This window comes from Taudactylus pleione, unplaced genomic scaffold, assembly GCF_031769625.1.
Source record: "Taudactylus pleione unplaced genomic scaffold, aTauple2 ptg000335l, whole genome shotgun sequence".
NCBI classification, from domain to species: Eukaryota; Metazoa; Chordata; class Amphibia; order Anura; family Myobatrachidae; genus Taudactylus; species Taudactylus pleione.
In genome coordinates this window covers 575,187-600,232 of record NW_028284736.1, presented here as the reverse complement: position 1 = coordinate 600,232, position 25,046 = coordinate 575,187, and the positions used below count along the sequence as shown (strand labels likewise).

Here is a 25,046-nt window from a genome sequence, read left to right as displayed (position 1 = left end):
TGTGCATGTTGATCTGTACATTGCTAAACAGTCTCATTTAGCACTTATTATGTGCAAGCTACTCCAGGCCAATTTTATTCTCTACTGGGTTCTTCTAACTGTCTGGGCTTAGCGCCTAGAGAGAGCCCTCTGCTCAGCTGGTGACGGACTCATGGGACAGGGGGTGACAATTTGCTGCTATATCACCTGTCTGCCAACTGATGATAGGACAGCTTCCACTCATGCACACCAGACCTGGAGGATTCACAATTCAGGGTCTCCGTCATAAGAACAGTAGGTGTCCCAGGGATTGGATGTCATCGTTCTGTTAGCTGTGCGAGTGGGTGAAGTCTGTTGCCAGCACTGTCCTGTCAGATGGCCCCAGCTAAGTAGCCCCTTCTCTTTAAGATAATTGGTAACACAACTTGTAGGTGCTTGGAGAAGCCATGTAATGTGAGCCTAAGGTACTGTCATGACTGAGAAAGCATAATCAGCAATGTTATATGACTTTTCTTTCTCTTTCATGCTAGTGCATTTTATACATAGGGTGTCGTCTTCTCTTTCCTCCCCCAGTCCTACCGGTCTGCCCAGGAAAATACAGTGAACATCGAAGCATTTGCAGCAGAGAGAGAGGCCTGGAACAGAGAGAAGCTGAATCTGCACAAGTCTCTGAAACAGACAGAGGGCGAGCTGTCCAAAGTGAAAACGGAGCTGCGGAATGAAGCCATTCAGAGGGATCTCGGACGGGACACAGAGAATGTGGCCTTGAAGGTGAGAGAAGGCTTCTTCTGTAATAGGTGGTCAGACCGTACAAGCATGTGGCTTATGATCCATGCAATCGTGGTGCGTGATTCTGCATGACGGGTTCTGAATGCAGAAAGAAATAAGCGTGCCTTTTTTTCCCTAAATGTGCGTCCCTTTCTCCAGAGAGTGTACGGCAAATACCTGAGGTCTGAAAGCTTCAGGAAAGCCCTTGTGTACCAGAAGAAATATCTGCTGCTGTTACTCGGGGGGTTCCAGGAGTGTGAGGAAGCCACTCTCGCCCTCATTGCCAGGATGGGTGGCCGTCCGTCCTACACCGACCTAGAAGTGGACACTAAGCATTCTAGAGCCTTCACCCGCTTTCGCTCTACTGCTCGAGTGGCAATTGCCATTTCCAGGTAACTGGGACTGATTCTACAGTGTTCTTAAAATTACAGAATCTGGTTGCTATGAGTTACATCACCTTTGGGTTACTGTTACCCATGCACCACTTTTCATAAATCTTGTACGAAGGGTATTTATTTCTATTTATACCCTGGAAGAATAAAATATATTATTGTTGGGCTGCTTGTTCAATGCAGGATGAAATTTCTGGTGCGGCGCTGGCAGCGAGCTACTAGTCCTGGCACAGGCGGTGTGAACCGTAATGGGTTTGGACAAAACATAGGTGAGAAGACCGTTTTGTACTTCCTATGCAATATCAACACTTACAGGTCCCATTGTCCTCCAGAAGAGATCTGTCCAGTCAACCCCTACAAGGGATGGATTGGTCTCATCCAGTTTGTACAACTACATGTATTGCCAAATGGTACTGAGCTTGTGGCTTGTTGCTCAAGCTGCAGGGTAGCCTTGAATCACTGTGATTGGGGGAAGGGGGGGGTCTGACCGAATTCATAAATACAGTGTCCTCTATAAATATTTTTAACCATATTAAATTGTTATAGGAGTCATGGAGGATACTGGAGATTTCTTCATTGTAAACCGTTAACATCAGTTGTTGTATCGTTTTCAGGTAACGAGGTGAGGACGGATTCGCCGTATCATCCAGCCGGCAGTGTTGACTTGTATGGGGAGCAGAGGCTTTCATCATGTCGGTCACGATCAGGCTTTGATTCACCACAGTCCACTGTGAATTCCCAACATAGGTATTTCTATAAATCCCAATATAATAACAGAGAGTTCATACTGCTAATTACACAGTTGTTCATTTTTCACACTTTGTCCCATTACTATATAAAGTATATGGCAGGATGGCACTCGGCAGGGGCGCCCGCCTGGGGGGGGGGTTGGGGGGGAGCCTGCCGCAGCTACACCACAGCTACACCACAGCTGGAAAATATGGTAAGTATCTGTGTGGGCTGTGGGGGAGGAGTAGAAGGGGGATGCCTGGGGACGCAGAAGGGGTTGGCAGGGGACACAGAAAAGAGGTGGCTGGGGTGAGAGAAGGGGGGTGGCTGGGGAGAATTAAGGGGGGTGGCTGGGGAGACAGAAGGGGAATGGCTGGGGAGACAGAAGGGGGATGGCTGGGGAGAGAGAAGGGGGATGGCTGGGGAGAAGGAAGGGGGATGACTGGGGAGACTGAAGGGGAATGGCTGGGGAGACTGAAGGGGGATGGCTGGGGAGAGGGAAGGGGGATGGCTGGGGAGAGGGAAGGGGGATGGCTGGGGAGACTGAAGGGGGATGGCTGGGGAGACTGAAGGGGGATGGCTGGGGAGAGAGAAGGGGGATGGCTGGGGAGAGAGAAGGGGGATGGCTGGGGAGAGGGAAGGGGGATGGCTGGGGAGAGGGAAGGGGGATGGGGAGACTGAAGGGGGATGGCTGGGGAGAGAGAAGGGGGATGGCTGGGGAGAGGGAAGGGGGATGGCTGGGGAGAGAGAATGTAATTATTCAGAAAATATGGAGGGAGGGGTGCGCTAGTCCATTATTTTTCCAGGGACACACAGACCCCTAGATACACCCCTGATAACAGGTATCACAAACCTCATGATAACCAAAGGTTTCAGCCAGGATGAGGAACACAGAACTTACAGGGAGATGTATCGAGCCTTCTAAAGAGGACGAGTGGAGAAGTTGCCCATAGTAACAAATTAGTTCCTATTGTTTTATAGAATGTACTAGATAAATGATAGCTAGTAGCTGATTGGTTGCTATGGGAAACTTCCCCTCTTGTCCTCTTCAGGAGGTTTGATACATCTCCCCCTTAATCACTGAGGAGGTTATGTAATAGGGTCAGAGTTTTGTGAAGCATCGCGTTTCCGGTGATCTCGGCTGCAGATTTAAAGCGGCAATAATTTATATGGCAAAAGCAGCCTGGTTTTTTGCCTTCTGAAGTATTGCCGCTTTAAATCTGCAGCCGAGATATCCGTAATCAGGTTGCTTCTGAAAACTCAGAACCTATTCTCCTCAACTTTATATATTTCTAGTACTGATTGATGTGAGCTTTATTCTCTTTACGTATACACGCAAGAACTACATTTATTTATATTTTCTGGCAATGAATGCAAATACTTTCCCCGCAGGTATATTTCATCTGAATTGAGTTCCTGCTCTCACCTTCAGCACTATGATCCTGACAGAGCATTAACAGATTATATCGCCCGGCTGGAGGCCTTGCAGAAACGATTAGGAAGTGTGCCGTCAGGTAATACAAAACAGTGTTATGTACATTGCACGGCCATCAGCAACAAGGCTTTCCAGTATGGTTTCTGGATAGTATTAATGGCTACATCCCAGACTGGTCCCCCGCTATGTCAGATTGGCTTCTCGGCTTATGTTGCCCGTGTGCTGTTCTGACTGCGGGAAGAGTAGCGGCCTCGGGTAGTAGTGGCCTTACAGACATCAGAGCTGAATAGACACAGAGTGATTCTGCTCTGAAAGCAGCGCATTTCCCGTACACCCTGGCCAATACCTAACAGTGCTACCGCGCCACTCAACCCGTACATGAGACGCACACTAAGCAGTTTGGTAGTTTAGGATCAGCTGATTTTGACATTTGAACAAACAAAACCTTTAACCACATCAGACACACACAGAGCAACTAACTTATTAGCACTTTTATTATTCATCAATCCACATGGCAGTCAGATTAAGTTGCCTACTAATCATTTCGTCCAATCACACAAGCTCAAGAATTCTTTACTCCCACAGAGACAACAATATCCATCCAATGTGATCATTCACCAACTAGATGGGGCCTGTTCTAAATGCTGACGTTGTTACATGTGTAGTTGGTGCTTGTGGTTTGTTCTGCTCATCCAGTCTGGCCAAGGCCTACAAGCTGCTGGTTATATCTTCTGTAAGACGGAGGCAACACCTCCCCGGTATAAGGGAAGCAGGTTGCCATGGGACAATAATGGAACAAAAACAATTGTAGTTTTGAACCAAATTAAGGAACACTCATGGATGACGGCTGAATTTACCCACAAATTCCATGCTATAAAGCTGTAGGTCTGTACTATAGCCTATAGGTTTCATGATATATGCAGGAAACCCATATAATCTATACCTGTTCTTTGCTGTCGCTAGTCTGCATGCATTTAGTAGATTTGTCCCTTAACACATCATGGCAGCATCCAAAATGAAACAGTGTTCTATGGTAGACTATAACTCTCCATCACTGCAGGCCAAACCTTTCATAATAACTATTCATATCTCATATTTTTGTTACAGGATCAAGCACAAACAACACAACACAATACGGCATTAGAAGATAATATCCTCGCAATACTTGAATTGCCTTCTGTAAGACTCTGCTGCTTCTGTTCCCCCCGTATTGTGTATGTTGTGGGACCAACATCCGCCACGTCGAACAGTCGGACACAGCAAAGCCGCATCAAGCATCTGACATATCTGTATATCAGCTTTCTGTGTTTTATTTTGTTTTTTTAAATCAGCCGTCAATGACCTGTACATTTTGTGGATTTCTAATTTAAATGATTAACTTATACGTATTTATCAAGAGGGTGAAAGGAACTTTTATGTATTACGGAACTGGAGGCCTTGCTTTGGAGGCTAAAATTGCAACTGTCTTGTCCGAATATTTGCTACTGGCATTGCAAAAGATATCATATGTAGAGAACTATTTTTGTAATGGTAGAAGTTTTGAATTTTATGGGTATTTTGTCAAAGTACTGAAATAAATTTCATCAATTTCAACAATGACGGTTTTTTTTTTTTATAAGAAATTACTGTCCATGTGCAACAGCATAGCCAGGAATAAGGCTACAAGCTGTCAGCAAATAACCAGAAATTCAGTAACAGCCTGAATTATATATTTCTTCTTCAGGGTCCATAGGGCTCCACAGGGGAGACAATGGGTATAGGTGGTGATTAGGAGGACTGGACACCAACCGTTAAAAAGCTTTTCTGTCCCAGGATGCTCAGGTCCTTCCCCCCTATACCCCGCCCACAGCCTGAGGCAATTCAGTTTGTGGTTGGTGTGCTGCAGGAGCTGGATCACCGTTTACACTAAGCTTTAGTTTATGTTTTCTTTTAATTGGTTTTACTGTAGAGCAGGCAGCGTGAGGCAGTCGTCTGGACGCCAGCATTGCTGCTCCGTCAGCCCCTGGCTTGGTACTTATGGCGGGGCACCTGAATGATCTCCCTTGTGGGGGTTTTATACATACACACAGGCCACCAAAATCTGGGATTCATACTTAAAAATAATTTATCACCTCTTCCATCTTCCCCATTACCTATATTTGGGAAAACCCTTTTTTCCCCACTAAGGACATCTGAGGGCAGATGTAAGAATTGGGTGCAAGTGAACCCAAAGTTCCCCACCAATTTCTGTATCCATTTCAATGGCTGCCTCTCCCTTCAACAAAGATACCCGTCATGCACACACTGAGCCCTTCCAAATAAGGCACTTCCTACAAAAGTCATCTCCAGCTCAAGGTGTCTGGAGTCTTATTTTATTTGAGCATTTTGGTAAATACCCAACATCCAATGATATCCTAAATATTTGGCATCCTGCTTGATTCTTGTTTTTCCTATCAGGAGGCCGAGTGGGAGAAAGATCCAGTAGGGAATAGCTAAAAGCTCTATCTGCTATAAGATCAATGAAACATACAGTACCAGTGTACTACAGCCTACATGTGGCATTTCACCCCATTAGGACTTTGTAACATGTTTCCAAGTAAGAAAGTAGCCTCAGAGGCATCATGGTTACATGCCTTATGGTCATACCTATTGATACGCCTTGTTGGGGTAGAATTTATAGACTCTTCAACAGTCTATTTAAAACCCCAGTTGTAAAGGATCTATGGGTATTTATTTTGGGTTCCAGATGAAAGGTTGACTGTAAAAAAGGTCGATGTGGGAATGGTCGACACAATTGATAAAAAATATGAGATATGGTAAGAACTTACCTTTGTTATCTCTATTTCTACGAAGTCCACACTTGTTCCAGGGCAGGTGGTCTCAGGCAGAAAAGGAGCTTCCAATAAATATCTTGGAACTCCGCGCGGTTTTCAATGCTCTCCAGCAGGCACATCGGGTTCTCCAAGGTCACCCCGTGCAGGTCCAGTCAGACAACGCCACCACACACAGATGTCGATTTATGTAGGCCACCTACATAAATCGACAAGGAGAAACCCGAAGTCGGGCGACACTCGTAGAGGTGTCCCGCATCCTGGTCTGGACGGAGCGCAATCTCCCGGCCATATCAGCAGTATTCATCCCGGGAGTCCTCAACTGGGAGGCGGACTTTCTCAGTCGCCAGGACGTACATCCGGGGGAATGGTCTCTGCACCAGGACGTCTTTCAACTTCTGGTGGACAGGTGGGGTCTTCCAGAGATAGACCTCATGGCGTCACAGCACAACAACAAGTTGCCGGTGTACGGATCTCGAACAAGAGACGAAAAGGCGTCTCTTCTGGATGCTCTGTCCGTCCAGTGGACTTTCCGGTTTGCTTATCTCTTTCCTCCATTTGACACCTTTGCCTCTCAGGATGCTTCCTTCGGGCGGCGGATTCTCCTTTCAGCACAGGAGCGTCCCCACCCTTAAAGTATACTGCTTTGGGACATCCCCAAGGTATCCTGTGGATACCCTATGGACCCTGATGTAGAAAAAATGGATATGGTAAGAATTTACCTTTGTTATCTCTATTTCTACGAAGTCCATAGGGTTCCACAGGACTCACGCCCTGTCGCACCTGTGCTGCAGGTGGGCTTTACTCTGGTCACCGTTTTTTTTCCCCATCTCCCTCTGGTGAGAATGTGATTCCTGTGTGTGTCCAGATCTTCTCCTCCTCCGGCCTATGGCTTGGTACGTAACTGAGATGCCTTTGCTCGGGGGCGGGGTATAGGAGGGGGACCCTAGTGCATCCTGGGAGGCTGAAAACTTAACTCTATGGTGCCCGATGCCTGACGTCATCACCTATACCCCAAGGTATCCTGTGGATACCCTATGGACCCTGATGTAGAAATTAGTTTTTTAGGGCTAGGCACTTACCCCGTCGATTAGGGTTAGTAAAAATAAACACGTCAACCATTTGTGTGTCGACCTTTGGTCCCTGTTGACCTTTTCCTCAAAGCCTCAACAAACTTTCCAATAAGAACAATACCTAACGTAACCTCAGAATTGGGGCAACTCACTTCCCCGTCATTCTGTGGGCTCTAAAAACATATTTGTCAGATAGCGACAATGGAGATAATCTCTTCCATTATGACAGGGGCCATGTATTTAACTAGGTGCGATCTCCCTGGCTCTTTGTAGAGAGCAAGACCCAATCCTTCTCCTCTGCTTCCTGACTCTCCTCTCTGGCCCAAGCGTGGTGGGAAGACCCTTATTCTATAATCATCTCCCTTGGGATAAGAGCCTCACACACCCCCCTTGCCCCGCAATGTCTTGTAAGACAATAAGGAAACTATAAATAAGCCATGTCCTGACTCACTTGTGGTTTTTTCGTTGTTAAGTCATTATTTCCATCCGTGACTTGGTTGTAAAATGGTCTCAATTAACCGTTATGACTTTGCTGTTTATATTCTGTGTGATCTGTACCATTGCTACAGGCGTGTCCTCATACATCCAGCCTTAATGCACCATGTGGCGTGAGTGAGCTTGCCAGGTCCTGTACTAGCACCGGGATTCTTTTTCAATCGAAAATGTGTCTAATGGTGCATACACACGGTCAGATTTTTGCTTCAGATATGAACGATAATGATTTAAAAATCGTTCAGTCGTTCATATCTGAAGGAAAATCTGACATATCTGACATGCCTGAACGATGGACAATTTACAATGCGCGTTCCCGTTTGTCAGATAACGATATCTGACATCTGATGTGTTTGCAGTCAGACTTGGACGATTCCATTCATTGTAATGCAGTCAAAAATCGTTCAATCGTTCAAAACTTTGGTAAAATCGTTCAATCGTTCATCTCATCACAAATCTGACAAATCTGACCGTGTGTCTGCTCCATTAGTTGCATTGTAGCACTTCGTATACAGATTCAGGGACTCAGTCACATACAGATATACAAGTGTAGCATATCAAATTAATCAGCACAGTCTGTTGGTGTGTCCTGGTCACATCGCATTGCACTAAGTATTTTCAGGCAAAAAAGATGCCCGGTGCTAGCAGAGTCGCACAGGACCGAGAACACCAAGAGGAGGTGTTTGACTCGATTTCAGCACCGATGTATGAGAACACAGCTGTACAGTCAGGTGCATAAATATTGGGACATTGACAGAATTTTCATATTTTGGCCTCTATTCACCACCACAATGGCTTTCAAATGAAACAAACAAGATGTGCTTTAACTGCAGACTTTCAGATTTAATTTGAGGGTAATTACATCCAAATCAGGTGAACGGTGTAGGAATTACAACGGTTTCTATATGTGCCTCCCACTTTTTAAGGGGCCAAAAGTAATGGGACAAACTAAACAATCCTAAATCTAACTTTCACTTTTTAATACTTTGTTGCAAATCCTTTACAGGCAATTACAGCCTGAAGTCTGGAACGCATAGACCTCACCAGACGCTGGGTTTCATCCCTGGTGATGCTCAGCCAGGCCTCTACTGCAAATGTCTTCAGTACCTGCTTGTTCTTGGGGCATTTTCCCTTCAGTTTTGTCGTCATCAAGTGAAATGCATGCTCAATCGGATTCAGGTCAGGGGATTGACTTGGCCATTGCATAACATTCCACTTTTTAGCCTTAAAAAACTCTTTGGTTGCTTTTGCAGTATGCTTCGGGTCATTGTCCATCTGCACTGTGAAGCGCCGTCCAATGAGTTCTGAAGCATTTGACTGAATATGAGCATATATTGCCCGAAACACTTCAAAATTCATTCTGCTGCTTTTGTCAGCAGTCACATCATCAATAAATACAAGGGAACCAGTTCCATTGGCAGCCATACATGCCCACGCCATGACACTACCACCACCATGCTTCACTGATGAGGTGGTATGTTTTGGATCATGAGCAGTTCCTTTCCTTCTTCATACTCTTCTCTTCCCATCACTCTGGTACAAGTTGATCTTTGTCTTATCTGTCCATAGGATGTTGTTCCAGAACTGTAATGGGTTTTTTTTAGATGTTGTTTGGCAAACTCTAATCTGGTCTTCCTATTTTTGTGGCTCATCAATGGTTTACATCTTGTGGTGAACCCTCTATATTCACTCTTGTGAAGTCTTCACTTGATTGTTGACTTTGACACATATACACCTACCTCCTGGAGAGTGTTCTTGATTTGGCCAACTGTTGTGAAGGGGTTTTTCTTCACTGGGTAAATAATTCTTCTGTCATCCACCACAGTTGTTTTCTGTGGTCTTCCGGGTCTTTTGCTGTTGCTGAGCTCTCTGGTGCGTTCTTTCTTTTTTAAGAATATTCCAAAAAGTTCATTTGGCCACACCTAATGTTTTTGCTATTCCTCTGATGGGTTTGTTTGATTTTCAGCCTAATGATGGCTTGCTTCACTGATGGTGACAGCTCTTTGGATCTCATATTGAGAGTCGACAGCAACTGATTCCAAATGCAAATGTCACACCTAAAATCAACTCCAGACCTTTCACCTGCTTAATTGAGAATGAAATAACGAGGGAATAGCCCACACCTGTCCATGAAATAGCTTTTGAGTTGATAGTCCCATTACTTTTGGCCCCTTAAAAAGTGGGAGGCACATATAGAAACTGTTGTAATTCCTACACCGTTCACCTGATTTGGATGTAATTACCCTCAAATTAAATCTGAAAGTCTGCAGTTAAAGCACATCTTGTTTGTTTCATTTGAAAGCCATTGTGTTGGTGAATAGAGGCCAAAATATGAAAATTCTGTCAATGTCCCAATATTTATGCACCTGACTGTATGTCAGACCAGTGTCTACGTGTAGTTTTCTCAAACTTTTTACTTCCTTTTTGTCTCTGGATTTCAGTTCTCCTCCAATAAAACCCTAATAAACCACCAATATGGTTAAAAGTTATATATGAGGTCCAATCCCAACTAAAGCAAAATTCAATTAAATAAACTGGCTATGCTCTCTTCTGCAAAACATAAATAAATATATATTCGGAAGTTTGCAATGCTCAGCAAAACTAGTGTGAATGTTACATTCTCAGCCAGGAATGCCCAACACCCATTGGTTGGTGGAACTTTTGCAACTCCACAGACGCTACCAGTACACAAACTAATGCACTTTGGAGGTAATAAAAGTTCATAGTTAAAATCGAGGCATGTGATGCCACCGAGGAGGGTTTACACTGGCCCTGATTCAGCAGAGGCGCGCACCCGTCCGCTGCGAGAATATGCTAATTAATGCATACGCACGGAGACCGTAGCACAAGTTGTAGACGCCCAGCCCCATACTAAGCCCTTTACTCACAGCCTGATCAGCACACAAGATAGCGCAAACATCGAGAATCATCGGACCCATTAGCATAATAGTGGTTGACCTGACCTGCCGCAGGATCATGCGCACTTCCTGTGTACAGCTTACGGAATGGCTGCGTATGCCACCGCACTGCCTTAACTATGCATGCCTCTTTAACGGCGTTATAAAGCCTACGTTCGCCTCACCACCCACAAACGGCACTTCTTGTCAATCAATTTCGGAAGGGTCTGCGAACAAACTGCGTGCAGTCTGTGTACCATAACACTGCGTGCACTGGCTAGTTCGCAAAAACATCGGCCAAGTGAGTGCGTTCTCTCCTTTGCGTTCCTTGCTGAATCGGGCCCACTGTTCCTTGGCTATTGGAACAAGTGAGAATCATATTGACCCACAATAGTAATTAAACTTTGTTTAATCCAACTTATTTACAACAGATCCGAAAATTCAAAATGAAAAAAAAAAAAAGAATATGCAGAATGATTTTGTACATTAATAATTCACATTCGGATTATAAAATACATAACATGTACAGTAGCGATTAAGGTGAAGTTCCTGATGTAATGTACAATTTTCCCACGTAGACAGACTCGGCGTTACGCTTTCAGTTTCCTCCTCCTGTATCTGATGATCGGGTTGTTGGGTGTATGAATCATAGTTGTATAATTTATTGTAGGGAAATATCCATCCACCAGGTCAAATTCAAACAAACGCAGCATCGTGGACCAAATGGTTTTAATCTGAGCGTAAGCAAAGTTTTCGCCGATACAACGGTGCCGACCTGAAATAGATGAAAATTTGTCCAAAAACTTACAAAATACACGGAAGTACTCTCAGCAATAGATGTGGCATAGTACCCTCATAACAGTAGTGACTGTCAGACTGTCCAAAATATCAATTTGAGTCCTGCTTATAATATGACCCAATGTTCTGGGTAATGACAACCTGGTGATGGAAGTCATGAGAGCATTACCTGCTCCAACTTCCTTGGAAGCCCACAAGTTACAGCTCACACCTTACACCACTATGTACTGCTTAATATCTATTGCAGACAATTAGTATAAGTGGCACGGTGGTTAGTATTGCTGGCGCACAGTAATGGTTCCCAACCAGGATGTTGTATGTTCATCAAATGATTTTACTAGGCATTAGTTTTAAAGCTGCTGCGTAATAGAAGTAATTTTTATTACCTGCTCCAAATGGAACATATGCAAACTTTTCCCCCGCCGCTGGATTTTCCTGCAGGTATCGGTCAGGATTAAATTCTGTGTTCTGCACCCAAATGTCCTTAAGACGGTGATTAACTGTAGGAGATACACACACCTGATGTCCAGGTGGGATACTGTATTCTCCGACATTCTGAAAAGACACAGCCAACAAGCATGACACCCCGTCACACGGTGACTATTGTAGCACGTAAGGATAACATGTAACATACAATATAGGTAAGGTGCTACAGACCTGTGGGGTCCTGGCCATCCTCATCATTGTCATAATAGGGGGTCTTAGCCTGAGGGTCTCCTTTATGCAGCGGTCCAGGACTTGCAGGTCTTTAAGCTGTAAATATAAAACAGTTTGTTGACAAAATAATATTGGTTTTCCATTACTAAGGACCCTGATGACTATAGTGACCTCCAGCAAGTTACAGTTGTAGCGAAGAGCCAGGGCTGCAAAAAGCAGGACATAGCAGTGCTTCCCAAACCCGGTCCACAAGACACATTATGGTCCAGGTTTTAAGGATATCCTTGCTTGAGAACAGATGTTTTTAAATCTAAATATCCAAGGTACTAATTAAGTCACCTGTGTTCAAGCATGGATATCCTTAAAACCTGACTGTTAGTGTGTCTGGAGGACGGAGTTTAAGAAGTTCTGGGATAGAGAAATCTCTCACCTGGTCATAGTTCAGAGGTGGGAGATCCTCCCCGCACACGGCTTTTTGTTCTTCGAAACATTGAGCTTGAATAGATTTGTTTGTAGCAAGGAAGAAGCCCATCCAGGCACTGGTGGTAGACGAGGTGTGCTGTCCTGCCAGTAGCAAGCCAATGAGCATTCCCGCTATCTCGTCGTCATTCAGGGGAGTGCCGTCTCTGCAACGTGGGACAGACAGGAGGTGATGCATAAGCACTGTCATAAGGCAAACTGGCATTATAGGCACAGGACACGGGTGTGCAGATGGCTTTACCCCTAACACCACACATACTTACTCCTAATATACACCCCCGCGTCACAGCCTTTCTATCTGCCCAGCTCATGTCCCTTATATGTCACGGTCTCAACTCTGATCTAATCTGTGCTCATCTCTACATGGGCCTAACACAATCAACAATAATGGTCAAATTCAGTTTGGGTTTGATGTAAAGAGGACAGGAAATCCAGTAGACGGATAAGAATGAATCAGTATGTACGTGTGACCATCAGCTGAATAATTGGGCCTCTGTGCGCTCAAGTTGTTGTACAAAAATGTAGGAGATTGTCGATCAGGTCTAATAATACGTTTCTCTGCTGCTTGCTGGCAGCTTACGGGCCTACCTCTAGTTTGTACGTACATTACAAGTTTGACCTCTGGTGCCATCGCTGACCAGCTCGGTGATAACTTTTCTTGTACATGTGCCGAGAAAATTTTGAGGCTCTAAATATTTTTAGAAACCTCTGTGTTAAAGATCATTAATACCCCTTTTACGCCACAGCTAAAACATGGGTTATTGCAGGGATAACCCTGGTTGCTGCTAGGTGTAAAAGGGGCAAGGGTTGGATTCCCGGGTCGAGTGATCCGGCAATCAAGCCCGGGTAGCTTGCAGGTTTTAACATGGTAATAACCCGTGTAACACTGCAGTGTAAACGGGTAACCCAGGTCGTCCGACCGGGTCCTGTTTACAGCATGGGGACTTCCGGGTTTCTCGGCGCTTGAAGATGATGTCATCTCCAAGCTCCGGGATAGGTGTCCCACTGCAGATCCGGGAGTAAGCCAGATTGGCGCCGCAGTGGAAAAGGGGTCTGTCCCGTTTTTGAACTGTTTCAAATCTCGACCCGGGACTTAGGTGGAAAATCGGTATAAGATACTGTATGTTCCCCAAGCACAGGTTTTGTGGGGTTACAGAAATGAGAGCAGGTGAATGGGTGGAATATATTTATTCCCAATACTCTCACCATAGACTGTTCCCACCATGATCAAAGTCTGATTTGCCCATACACTGAGGTGTCCAAATTACATTATCTGCTATTTAGTCTAGGGATGTGCAGGCTCGGATAGGTTCGAATTTGCACACAGAGTTCGTATTTTTACCTCCAAAAATCGGGTCTCAGAAAGAGGCAAAATGTCATCTATCATGGACAAACATCATCATTCCTGGACAAAAGTCCATGGAAGGTGACGTTTTGCCTCTTTCTGAGACCCGATTTTTGGAGGGAAAAATCCGAACTCGGCGTGCAAATTCGAACCTATCCGAGCCTGCACATCCCTAATTTAGTCCAAAGCCAGGATCACTTGTGGTATGACTGAGGCTTATTAGTGTGATGGTGAAATGGCCTAACACACAAGCTGATAGCAGCGATCTTCCATCCACATCTACCAACAATGATCCAATAGATTTTGAATGGATTACTGGACATCAGGATCACTTCTGGGGCTTAGAAGAGCCAGGAGAGGCCATCTTGGCAGAGACATTATGCCATTAGTATACCAGCAGCAAGTCACATATAAGATATTGGTTTAAAAACCTACTTGTAGGTGGCATCTATCAGTGTTTGCAGCATGTCGTCATCCTTCTCCTCAGACTGCCGGCGTTTCTGTATCACCTGGTAGAATATCTGCTTTATCTCTCTGTGCGCTCTGTCCCTGCGTCTGGAAACAGACCAACGTTCTCAATGTACGGCTACGAGCAAGTTCATGTCACATTCAGGATCAATATTTATTGTGTTATAAGTAACTGAGCACACTACTGCTCTCACTAGATAACTAGTCACAAATATGCGGCAGCCATTTTGTGAGGTGACCAATACTCACAACAACACAACCTCAGTTCATTAAGAACCAGCATCTCCTGAAGTGCCCTCAGTGATATACCCGCTTCCGAGCTCCTGAAGTGCCTCAGTGATATACCCGCTTCCAAGCTAATCAATCGGTTACATTCTAATAAAGATTGCTTCAACCCACAAAATGGCGGCCTCCTTTCTTTCTGTAGATGCATTTTAAGGACGCTTGGATTACTATCATTGTACCTGAAGCTTGGCAAAGGCAGCCATCCTGGAAGGAGCCAGGCCGCGTGTGTGAACCCCCCATCCAGGTCAGCGTACAGCTGGGCCACCCTCTCATTTAGCATGCTGCGGATCTCTTTCCCGTGCAGACACCGGCTGGCGGTGAGAATGATCAGCTCCGCTAGGGCATCAAACAGGTCTGGAACAAACAGCACGTTATTACAAGGGATTGTCTGCAAATTATCATTGCTATTAGTTACTAGGGAAGGGAGACCATACAAGGGTGACAGGGTCTAACAGAAGCCAGCAAGAGACTAATAATTTGGCACGACAATTAACAATAGTACCAGAGGTAGACACGGATATATTTGTCAGAAGGGAACCGACGCAGGGCGAACATTAAGAGTTTATTTCTACCTAATAAAGAACTTGACGGATAACTATTTTTAATTACAAGAGCCGGTAAGCCTCCTAACATCACATAAAACAGACTGAAGTTGAGAGACTGGAACTCTGCAACATGGAAGAGTCTCTGCCATCGCTCCCAACATTTCCGGTGGCCAAAGAAGGAAATTTAAGATAAACTTGTACAAATATGAAAATAACAGCAAAGCCTGGCAGCGTAAATACCTAATAACACAGTATGGATATTATATGGTATTGTAGATCCAAGGAAATATAATTAATAGATGGGGAATGGGTTTTATATGATCATCAGTACAAAAGATGGTAAAAAGACAGGGAACAGGGGGATTGCGTCCTTGAGCTAAGTTGCATGGGTTTGCACTGCCAGGCTTTGTATTCATCACTGCAAATCAGCATGCAAAATGGAGGGTTTTTTTTGTTTTTGTTTTTTTTTAGTAACAAGAAGCTGAAGAATGACCTGTCCGGTATAATTGTTGCTTTAACAGGAGACACCATTTTCTGAACCCTGTAGGTCCTGAGGCGATCTAGTCAGGAACTGCTTTCAGCACACACCCTGACAACTGTGGGGAAACACAGGGCAGGAAAGGGCATGTTTGGGGGCCCAGGCCTGCCAAAGAAGCATAACCATACACCCAACATGGTGTGGCAATGCCCCCTTCAGCGGCACATCTACAGCGGAGACCAGATCTTCACAATGTGGCGTGGCGCACGCTTGGTCACGCCCCCTAAATTCTTCTAAATTACAGCCCCGAAATTTCTGATTGGCTGCCCTGTCTCTAAGTTCCTGCAGGACCCAGAGAATACTGACTCAGCTGCAACACCAGGAAGTCATCCCAAGGGAGAAAACACGTAACGGAACCTCCGAGGATTCACCTTTTCTATCCCCTCATCACACAATTAGTCACGCAGCCCTTAGTGCAGTGTTTGAGGTTTGGGCAGAGCCGCTAAGTAAATAACACTTCTATACACTTACTTCCAACTCCGCTATCTCCCCAGCGTTTGAAGTATTCCAGGGTCTCCTCCTCAATCAATGTCACATGCGTTCTGAAATGAGCGATGTTCAGCCCAGTTTTAAACATTTTTTTCTGCTCCAAAAAGATCTATTAAAAAATAATAATTAAAAACATGAAACAAATGAATAATTGTATATACAGTATGCCCAAATGAATGTTTCATCGACCGTGATATAAATGTGCAGCTTATTAAGAGATAACACTGAGCCGTTAGGCAGGAAGACGTGTGAGGCTGCAGTTTCTATAATCAACTGGTACAGACCCTAAACTGGGCACCTCCATTGTACGTAGGGTGACAGGTACAATGTATACAATCGTCCTACTCTGCTGCAACAACTTCTGTCATTACAACATTATTAAATTAATTCTTAAGCTGCATACACACACAACGATTTAGTAAATGAACGATTTTAGTAAACAAAAATCGTTTACTAAAATCGTTCATTTACTAAATGTAATGAACGATTTTTTGGAACTACAAACGATTTTTGCATATTCCCTTAATGAAAATCGTTGAATTGGTCAGTCTGACTGAACTACAAACTACAAATGTGAACGCGCATGAACGATAATCGTTCATCGTTTCAACTTAGAAAGTGAACGATTTTTTGAACGATAAATTATATCGTTAACGATAATCGTTCAAAAAATCGTTGTGTGTGTATGCACCTTTAGTGCAAAGTATGAAGGAATGATGTTTATTACTCATCTCCGCTTGCTGTGGGAAGGATCGGCACTCAGCTGATGCAACAAGCTTCTGAGATACAGACCAGAGTGTGCTAGAAGCACCAGAGCAGAGAGCGATACCCCAGGTAGAAAAGAGGAACTGCACAGGTAGTGACAGGTGCAGGGTGTTAGAATGAACACTAATTATTTGTCTACTACAGGGATTTTTTCCACTTCCACTGTATTTCATGCTTTTGTTATCCGCACAAAATGAAATTTTACTCATAGATGGTTCTAGGCCTCACAACCATAAAATAACGAGAAATGTAACTCATTAAAGGTTCTGTAACAATAATGTAGGCCGTTTAAGTATTAAAAAAAAAAAAAATGCCCTTTTTAATCTTACCGGGTTAGGCACATCGTAAGCAACCCCTTTTCCAAACACTGGCGTGGTGAGCCGAGAGTACACGTCTTCTGCGTTCAGATCCTCATTCCTGCTGTTAAACAGCAACGCGGCCGAGTCACTACCCACCAAGTAGGTAAAAGTTTTTCCCACCATAGTGAAACTGAAGACTGGGCCATACTGTAACCATAAAAAGAAAAATAATCAGGCTTCAGAGATTATTCGGTGTGTGTCGGGCGATGCCTTTTGTACAGGACAATCTTATCTACTGACAGGTGCAAAGTGCACATTTGAAAAGAGCCCCATTTGAGGTTAGAAAAGCAGAATTATGAACCAGTTTGTACTATAATAGAGAACAGACTTGTATTATGTAGTTGTGCACCATAAATAAACTACATAAGAAATACACAGAATGCACCAGGGCTTGACCACACAAAAAGCACAGAGGTTTTTTATTCATTATGAAGGATTGGACTATATCGGAGATTCCCAAACTCGTTCCCCAAGGCACTCTAACAGTCCAGGTTTTCAGGATATCCATGCTTGACCACAGGTGACTTAATTAGTACCTCAGTTAATTTGATTTAACCACCTGTGCTCAACCATGGATATCTCTAAAACCTGAATTGTTCGGGAGGCTTGAGGACCGCGTTTGGGAACCTCTGGACTATACCGACATATCGGGCGGTCGGCCACCCAAGCGCACCGTGTGTGGGGACCGCCCAATATGTCGGCCGTCGGATCCCCCGTTGCGCCGCACGGTATATATCGCACAGTATATGGGCGGCTTAAGTACTGCTTACTAAAATATTGATTAGGGAGATAGCATAGTGCGTTTATACCAGCAGCTGTATTAGGGAGATAGCATAGTGCGTTAATACCAGCAGCTGTAGTGTCCTCCACCAGGTGAACACAGAGTGAATATCCTTCTAGTTAATGATCAAAGGGTCAGTCTAGGCATGGCCATCAGAAAGCGATGATTGGCAACAATTGATGTTTCTGATCCGATGGCAATTTTTTCCTGTTCAATTCCATGTGGGCGATGCTGGCAACCATCAGACGATTTGTTCCAATGGTGAATTACCGATGTTTTACGAGGTCACCGAATACACTGGGTCTGTAGCAGAGCGCCGTTGCGCAGTATGCGCTCAATGTCGACATTCTGAAATTTGACTTTGACAAAATGTCGGCCCTCACAAAGTCTACAATGATACATTGTTGACAATACAATGTCAACAGACAATTTTTCTTACGATTTTAGTGTTAGATTTCAGTTGGGGTTATATTTACCTCCTGCTCACGTCAACATATTGAATGTGGACATTCTGGTGCTGACATGCTAAATGTCTACCACACCTTAATGCACATGCGCACACTATTTCTGTGCATTGTACAGGTGCACATGATCGATGGTTCAATCCAACGAACAGTAATGAGGCAATGTGTACGTGCCATCTCAAGATATGTAACGATGGCGGAATTATACCTCAAAACGATGCCGTCCTTACAATGACCATCCCAAGATGAATCTGAGGACTCCACGGACAATGCCCACAGCACAAACGCCATCTCTGGATGGAACTTGGGTGTGGAGGCTGCATTTTTGGTCAGCCCGAATACTGACCACGCCGTCCACAGACAGATCACTATTCACCCGATGTTCCCCACCCTGCACGATGTACAGACACCCATGAGTACTGTACAGAGCCAATACAATGGATTTTTTTTTTTGTTAACTATTAAAAGATAGCACATATATGTCTTTGTGCGAGAGAAGTACATGTAACACATTAACTCACCTTTTCATATGCATTTTCTAAAAATGTTATTGGACTCTTCCCGAAAGATATGGCATGTCCCAAAAAAGGAATAGACGATGAAATGTATGGAGGGTATTTCTGCGGAGTTAGGGAAATAGAACAGTGTCAATTCAGTGGGGGTATTTCTTATACAGCCACATTCCTGCATTGTATTTGTTCTGCCCCCATTTCCTCAGCTACTAAATTCCTGGGTCACACAGAAAAAGATCAGCTACTTTGGGGCGTAATAGAAATACATGTATTCACCATAAAGGAGTTCTACAAAGAACAGAATATCAAACAAAAGTGTAAAATGTTAAAGCACTCATGTCAGTTGGAAACATATCCCAGTAATGAAAACATTATAAAGTTCTGACATGTTACTCTGGTTAGTATGCCTATTACGTTGGCCTGGCTTGCTAGATATCTTGAAAGTGGAGTGGACGGGGTGTTATGAGGAATCATCACAAAATGGCCGATTGCATTGTTCCTTGGTGACAAGAACATGTGTTATAAAAAGTAAGGGAAGGGAAAGCACATGAGGGTAGAGGGCCCTGCTTGTGAGAGTTTACATTCTAAAAGGGGAGGGGCAGACAGACAAGGGGTGACATAGAGGGGTAGACAGTGAGGAAAGAGAATGGAGAACTCGGTTAGGGTGAGAGCTGGATGGCTTTGATAAAGAGCTGGGGTCTTGAGAGCCCGTTTGGAGTTTTGTAGTGAGGGCGAGTCTGAGAATTCCAGGGGAAGGGAGCAGCGTGAGCAAATTTACAACCGTCCCGTCCAATCACAAGCTGACCGACTGTTTAGAAAAGAGAATCAGGTTGGATTGATAACTCCATCAAAACATGCATGAAATGAGCCTGAAGGACAATGAGCTCGATTCAATTCAACGCGAATTGAATAGCGCCAGGAAGGAACTCCCGGAGCTATTCAATTCAAAGCGCTGTATTGTCAGAGAATGCCAGTTCTCGTGCCCTAAACATGGTGTTTAGTCGTGAGAACCAGCATTCTCCGACTAAACTGCCCAGTGCGATGCTGAATCCACGGCGCAAAGGGCAGAAAACATCATCGCGCCAGGAGTTTTGTCGGATTTCTGCTCGCACCCCAGAAGGGATGCAAGAAGAAATCCTTAGTCAGGGTTAACAGTGCACTGAATTCAATAGCTCCAGGAGCTCGCTCCCGGCGCTAATCAAGTCGCGTTGAATTGAATCGAGCCCAATATGGGGACAATCTGGACCTGGTCATCTGGTGAACGATCTGGCAATCTAGAAGAATTGTTAATATCCCTTGTACATAAACTGTTTTGTTCATGCAGGCTGACTTTCGATAACTCAATAACATGTATTAGTATGACAGGTGAGGTATACATAGGTATTATTACCCACCTGTAAATATTAGTCAGTCATCCCACTATTGCAGACTTACCACATTATCAGTGTCGACATACTGCAGGTGCTTGAAGGCCTGTTTGGATAGGTAAGCCAAAGCAAGGAGGAAGGCGCAGGGAAGTAGCACCATTGAGGCTATACTACCCCCCACTGCCTCCTCCAGGAGGGCGCCCCCTGCCTGCCACAAACTCAACATGGTCACCTAGGAAATAAATCATGTACAGTTATATAGAATATACATACGCAGATTTTTTTCTGACAGTACACAACAGTACGTATGCAGTACCCGGACCTTTTAATAAATGTAAAAAAAAAAAAATATATATATATATATAATTGTTGATTTTGATAACGAGTTTTGGAAACAGGAAGAAATCGAGGAAATATTACAACAAAATGTTAAAATGAGTATCTAGAGCAGTGATATTCATCATTCGGCTCTCCAGCTGCTCTGACACTACCCATCCCTGCATGCCCTGACACAGTTGTGCTATTCAGGCATGCTAAACCTCTGCCAGGGCATGCTGGGATGTGTAGTTCTAGAACAGCTGGAGGGCCACATGTGGAATACCCCTAGAGTATTAAAGTTATAGTACTATAAATATTGTATCGACTTTTATCATATCCGTTCCAGGGCGAAGAAGTAAATATAAATATATCACATAGGAGGTACCTGAGGGTGCAGAGACATAAAGCTTTTGTTTCAGGTTAAGAGGGATACAGATGTGTCCTGCTGCATCTTTGCTGCATACACAGTATCGCATCACGCATAGCGCGAGGCATGCGATCGCGAGCAGATACGCGCACTGCATTCGCACCCGCGCCTCCATAGGATCACAGGGTGCGATCGTAGTGTGTACCGTAGCGTATGCTGCTGCGGGTAAAGGCATGGCTCGATGCATGCGCACGTTTGCAGCGCGATCGGCAAAGATTTAGCAGGACACAGCTGTACTTACTACAAGAGTTTATGTTTTACTTTTATCTCAACTATGAAACTGCAGTGCAAAAGGGATGATGAGGCATTTGTAATACACACGTGTATATATATATATATATATATATATATATAGATGCAAGTATTCAAATATTCTACACATACTGTACACAATCATATATAGCAATAACAAATATACATACATAGCTTATATTATTTATGCATTATCTATACTATATATACTATACTGTTACTGTACATACCTGTAGAGGTGCAGTGTGTTACTGTACATACCTGTAGTACAGGTGCAGTGGGATGCTGTGTCGGCTCCTGCAGTGAGTGTGAGTGACTGGGGTATTACCCTTCCCCTCTAACCACTTTTGCAGGCAGAAAGAGAACTGGGGCGGGAGTGGGCGGGGCTCGGGGGACCAGACGCTGTCAGATAAGTCTCCCGCCCCCAGTCAGGCTGTGGCCCCCGGTTGTTACGGAGCTGGTGGCGCCCGGGAGATGTCAGCGCTGCACAGGAGAGGACGCGGCGCGGATACCCCCCTGCACACAGCTCCCGGTATAGGGGAAAACAGGACAGGGCCGGTACTGCTGGGCGGGGCCAGCTGGGCGAAGTGAGCGTGGCCAGACACCAGCAGCAGTGTGCTGTTACCTGACGCTGCGCGCTGATTGGCTGCAGACTGCTGAAGTGATGTCTGGCTATGTGACGTCACGGGTGGCTGCGCTTATCCGCTGAGGCGCTGTGTGTGCTGCTGTCAGTCACTGGCCGGTGGGGGAGGGAGGGAGGGAGGTGGTGTCATGCTATATTGTATGTGCACCTAGTACAGTGCCGTGCCCCCAGTCCGTGCTCTGCCGTGTGCTGTGCATGGCTGTCAGTCACTGGCCGGTTGGGAGGCGGGAGGTGGTGTCATCCTATATTGTGTGTGCACCTAGTACAGTGCCGTGCCCCCAGTCCGTGCACTACCGTGTCCTGTGCATGGCTGTCAGGCATTTGCAAACTAGCATTGGTTATTGCTTTGTTTTTTAGGAAATTTGCATTTTTTATTTTTTTTTGTGCGCAACCCCCCCCCATCCCCTGCGCAGGGGAAAAGTTTGGGAAAATCCTTATGTCAAGGTAAAAATGTCAGGGGCACAGTGCAGAACCTCTGGCACCCCTCCGAATTAATAATTGTCATGCATTTAGGCCCGTATTCGATTTAGAGCGAAAAGTCTGAGTCCGGACTTTTTGCCGTCATTGGAGGTTTTGCCGGCGAAAAAGTATCACGCGCGTATCCCCGTGCTCAATTTGGAATTGGCAAAAACGGGACCCGGCGAAACGGAAATCGGCAAAAAGTGTCAGTTTTTGGGAAATCAGTCTGACACCCCCCAAAAGATGCTCTGACATGGGGGATCACTGTGGGTACCCCCGATTAGCCCTGCTAAAGGTATTTGGGGTTTAAATGGTCTCACTAGGCGCAATTTTGCATCATTGAGCAAGTGATGAAGAATTGATTTTTGCTACTTTTTTTGTGAAAATAAGTATTGCCATCAAATTTGGGGTATATGAAAATGGGTGCAAGCATAGTTCAAAGTCACTAAAATAAAGCTTTAAAGTGCACAAAACGACGCACCTGCAATAAAAAAAAAAACCTCCCCCATACTTCCAGACCCCCCAGCGGCAATTTCGCTAGTCTTTGAATTTGTACCCCAACTTCTTTTTTTTTTTCGACCATTTTATCAAAGTGCTTTTTTGGGGTATCCTTTGTGTAATTTTTTGTGTTTTTTGACGCAGTTAGTGTCAAGGGGGTGTAAAAGGCTTTAGGGTGGTCCCCGCAAGTTTGCATCCCAAAACTCCAATTCTGCACTTTTTTCCGCCTGGTATTCGTAGGCGAAACTTTTTCACCTATTGCATTGCGTTATCGCGCCGCCAAAAAGACGCTGAAATTGAATACAGGGATAAGCTGAAACCGGCAAAAATGACATCGGCGAAAAAGTTTGGCCGAAACTGACTCTTCGCTCCTAATTGATTATGGCCCTTGGAGAGGTTAAATAGCATAATTTGGCCAATAAAGACGTCAGTTTTCAGATATATTTGTCTAAAAAGCTCAATAATGGGTGTAATGATGTGTGACAGGTATGTGGAGGTGTAAATGATGTGGGATAGGTATGTAGAGGTGTACATGATGTGGGACAGGTATGTAGAGGTGTAAATGATGTGGGACAGGTATGTAGAGGTGTAAATGATGTGGGACAGGTATGTGGAGGTGTAAATGATGTGGGATAGGTATGTAGAGGTGTAAATGATGTGGGACAGGAATGTAGAGGTGTAAATGATGTGGGACATGTACTGTATGTGGAGGTGTAAATGATGTGGGACAGGTATGTAGAGGTGAAAATGATGGACAGGTATGTGGAGGTGTAAAGTACATAGGCAAATAGCAGTGTTCTCCCCAGAAATTTTTTCCAGCCGGGTGGGGGCCTTCGCAATTATGCGCGGGAAAAGGGGTATCTCCCAAACCAATCCAGCCCGACATGTCTCAGGCTGCTCCCCCACTGGCTCTCAGTCAAAAGTGCCCATTATGCAGTGCCCCCTGTATTTGTGCCCTTTATACAGTGCCCCCTGTAGTTTTCCCCTTTATGCATTGCTCCCTGTAGTTTAGCTTTGCCCTTATGCAGTGCCCTCTGGCTGAAGTAGTGCCCCCAGGCTGGCCCCTTTATGTAGTGCCCCCAGGCTGGCCCCTTTGTGCAGTGCCCCCAGGCTGGCCCCTTTCTGCAGTGCCCCCAGGCTGCCTCCATTATAAAATGCCTCCAGGCTGGCCCTTTTGTGCAGTGCCCCCAGGCTGGCCCCTTTGTGCAGTGCCCCCAGGCTGGCTCCATTATAAAATGCCCCCAGGCTGGCTCCTTTATAAAATGCCCCCAGACTGGTCCCGGCCCCAGCACTTACCTTTACTTGCTGGCCGGTCTCTCGCCGCTGCTGCTGCTACCGCGTGCTGACTGTATCTAACTAGACCCAGCAGACCCGCGGGGAAGGCTCCTCACGTCGCGGGTGATGTCATGACATCACCCGCGCAGTGCATCACTGGGAACGCTGGCCTCTGAAGTGATCGGAGGCTTCTTTAGCCTCTGGTCACTTCAGAGGCTAGTGTTCCTCAGCGGGGAAAAGTGCCGGGCGGCAGGCTGTTTCTGCCGGGCGATGCGCCCGCAGAAAACAGCCTGGGGAGAACACTGAATAGGTTGACTTACAGTACAATACAGGACTACATTCGCAACCATAACACTCAGATAAGCAACAGAGCAAAGCAACCAAGTGTTAGGTGCCCTAGTGGGGAGTAAGAAGTAGATGAAAGTAGAGTTAATAGAGGGGCGTGGCTTGGAGCGGCATGTAGTAGGAGCATACCTGCGTGCTCTCCTACTATTTATCCTTCATAAATCCTGCAGGAGTGGTGACCCGGGCTTTTCACTTACCTGCCTTGTGGGTGAGTCTCTGCTGCTGCCCCTGGATCGTCGCTGGAGTGTTTCTCCTCTTCTCCCCGGTGCTGGCTTGTGGATGCACGCTGGTGCTGCTGACTGGCAGTGTGTTCTTCCTCGGCTGGTCACGTGGGCGGTCGCGGCTCCCGCTGTCTCTCCCCGGCGGCTGCTAACTGCAGTTTCTCCTCCTGGCTCTCTGAT

General features: G+C 45.3%; 2 protein-coding genes across 8 annotated transcripts in view; one reads left to right on the top strand and one right to left on the bottom strand.

The window, feature by feature from the left end:
- Positions 1–4,899, top strand: part of AKAP9 (A-kinase anchoring protein 9) — a 254,911-nt gene extending 250,012 nt beyond the window's left edge. For all 6 annotated transcript variants that reach the window (XM_088443864.1, XM_088443860.1, XM_088443863.1 and 3 more), the window contains 6 exons: positions 553–750; positions 907–1,139; positions 1,323–1,408; positions 1,754–1,886; positions 3,261–3,382; positions 4,411–4,899. In XM_088443864.1, the coding sequence (XP_088299990.1) occupies positions 553–750; positions 907–1,139; positions 1,323–1,408; positions 1,754–1,886; positions 3,261–3,382; positions 4,411–4,454 (816 nt within the window). In that variant the 3' untranslated portion in view covers positions 4,455–4,899. The remainder of the gene's footprint in view (positions 1–552; positions 751–906; positions 1,140–1,322; positions 1,409–1,753; positions 1,887–3,260; positions 3,383–4,410) is intronic.
- A 6,069-nt stretch (positions 4,900–10,968) lies between these two features.
- On the bottom strand, positions 10,969–22,030 carry CYP51A1 (cytochrome P450 family 51 subfamily A member 1). Of its 2 annotated transcripts, none has more exons than XM_088443846.1 (11): positions 21,656–22,030; positions 20,496–20,660; positions 19,071–19,169; positions 17,275–17,451; positions 16,163–16,289; positions 14,788–14,962; positions 14,291–14,410; positions 12,461–12,656; positions 12,031–12,126; positions 11,760–11,928; positions 10,969–11,350 (listed from the first exon to the last, which is right to left on the bottom strand). In XM_088443846.1, exons 2-11 carry the CDS (start codon positions 20,652–20,654, stop codon positions 11,166–11,168), a joined length of 1,503 nt encoding a protein of 500 aa, XP_088299972.1. In that variant the 5' UTR covers positions 20,655–20,660; positions 21,656–22,030; the 3' UTR covers positions 10,969–11,165. The 2 variants fall into 2 exon arrangements, with proteins under 2 accessions (XP_088299972.1, XP_088299971.1); XM_088443845.1 differs by having other exon boundaries at positions 21,687–22,029.
- Between the last annotated feature and the right edge of the window lie 3,016 nt (positions 22,031–25,046).

What these genes read in the sequence shown, in the direction of transcription:
- CYP51A1 (XM_088443846.1), bottom strand. Translation starts at nt 20,654, where the DNA reads ATGTTGAGTTTGTGGCAGGCAGGGGGCGCCCTCCTGGAGGAGGCAGTG. An exon ending in TAGAAAATGCATATGAAAAG is followed by an intron (nt 17,452 to 19,070) that starts GTGAGTTAATGT and finishes TTATGGTTACAG; the next exon opens with TATGGCCCAGTCTTCAGTTT. An exon ending in CTGCCTTTGCCAAGCTTCAG is followed by an intron (nt 14,411 to 14,787) that starts GTACAATGATAG and finishes GTCTGTTTCCAG; the next exon opens with ACGCAGGGACAGAGCGCACA.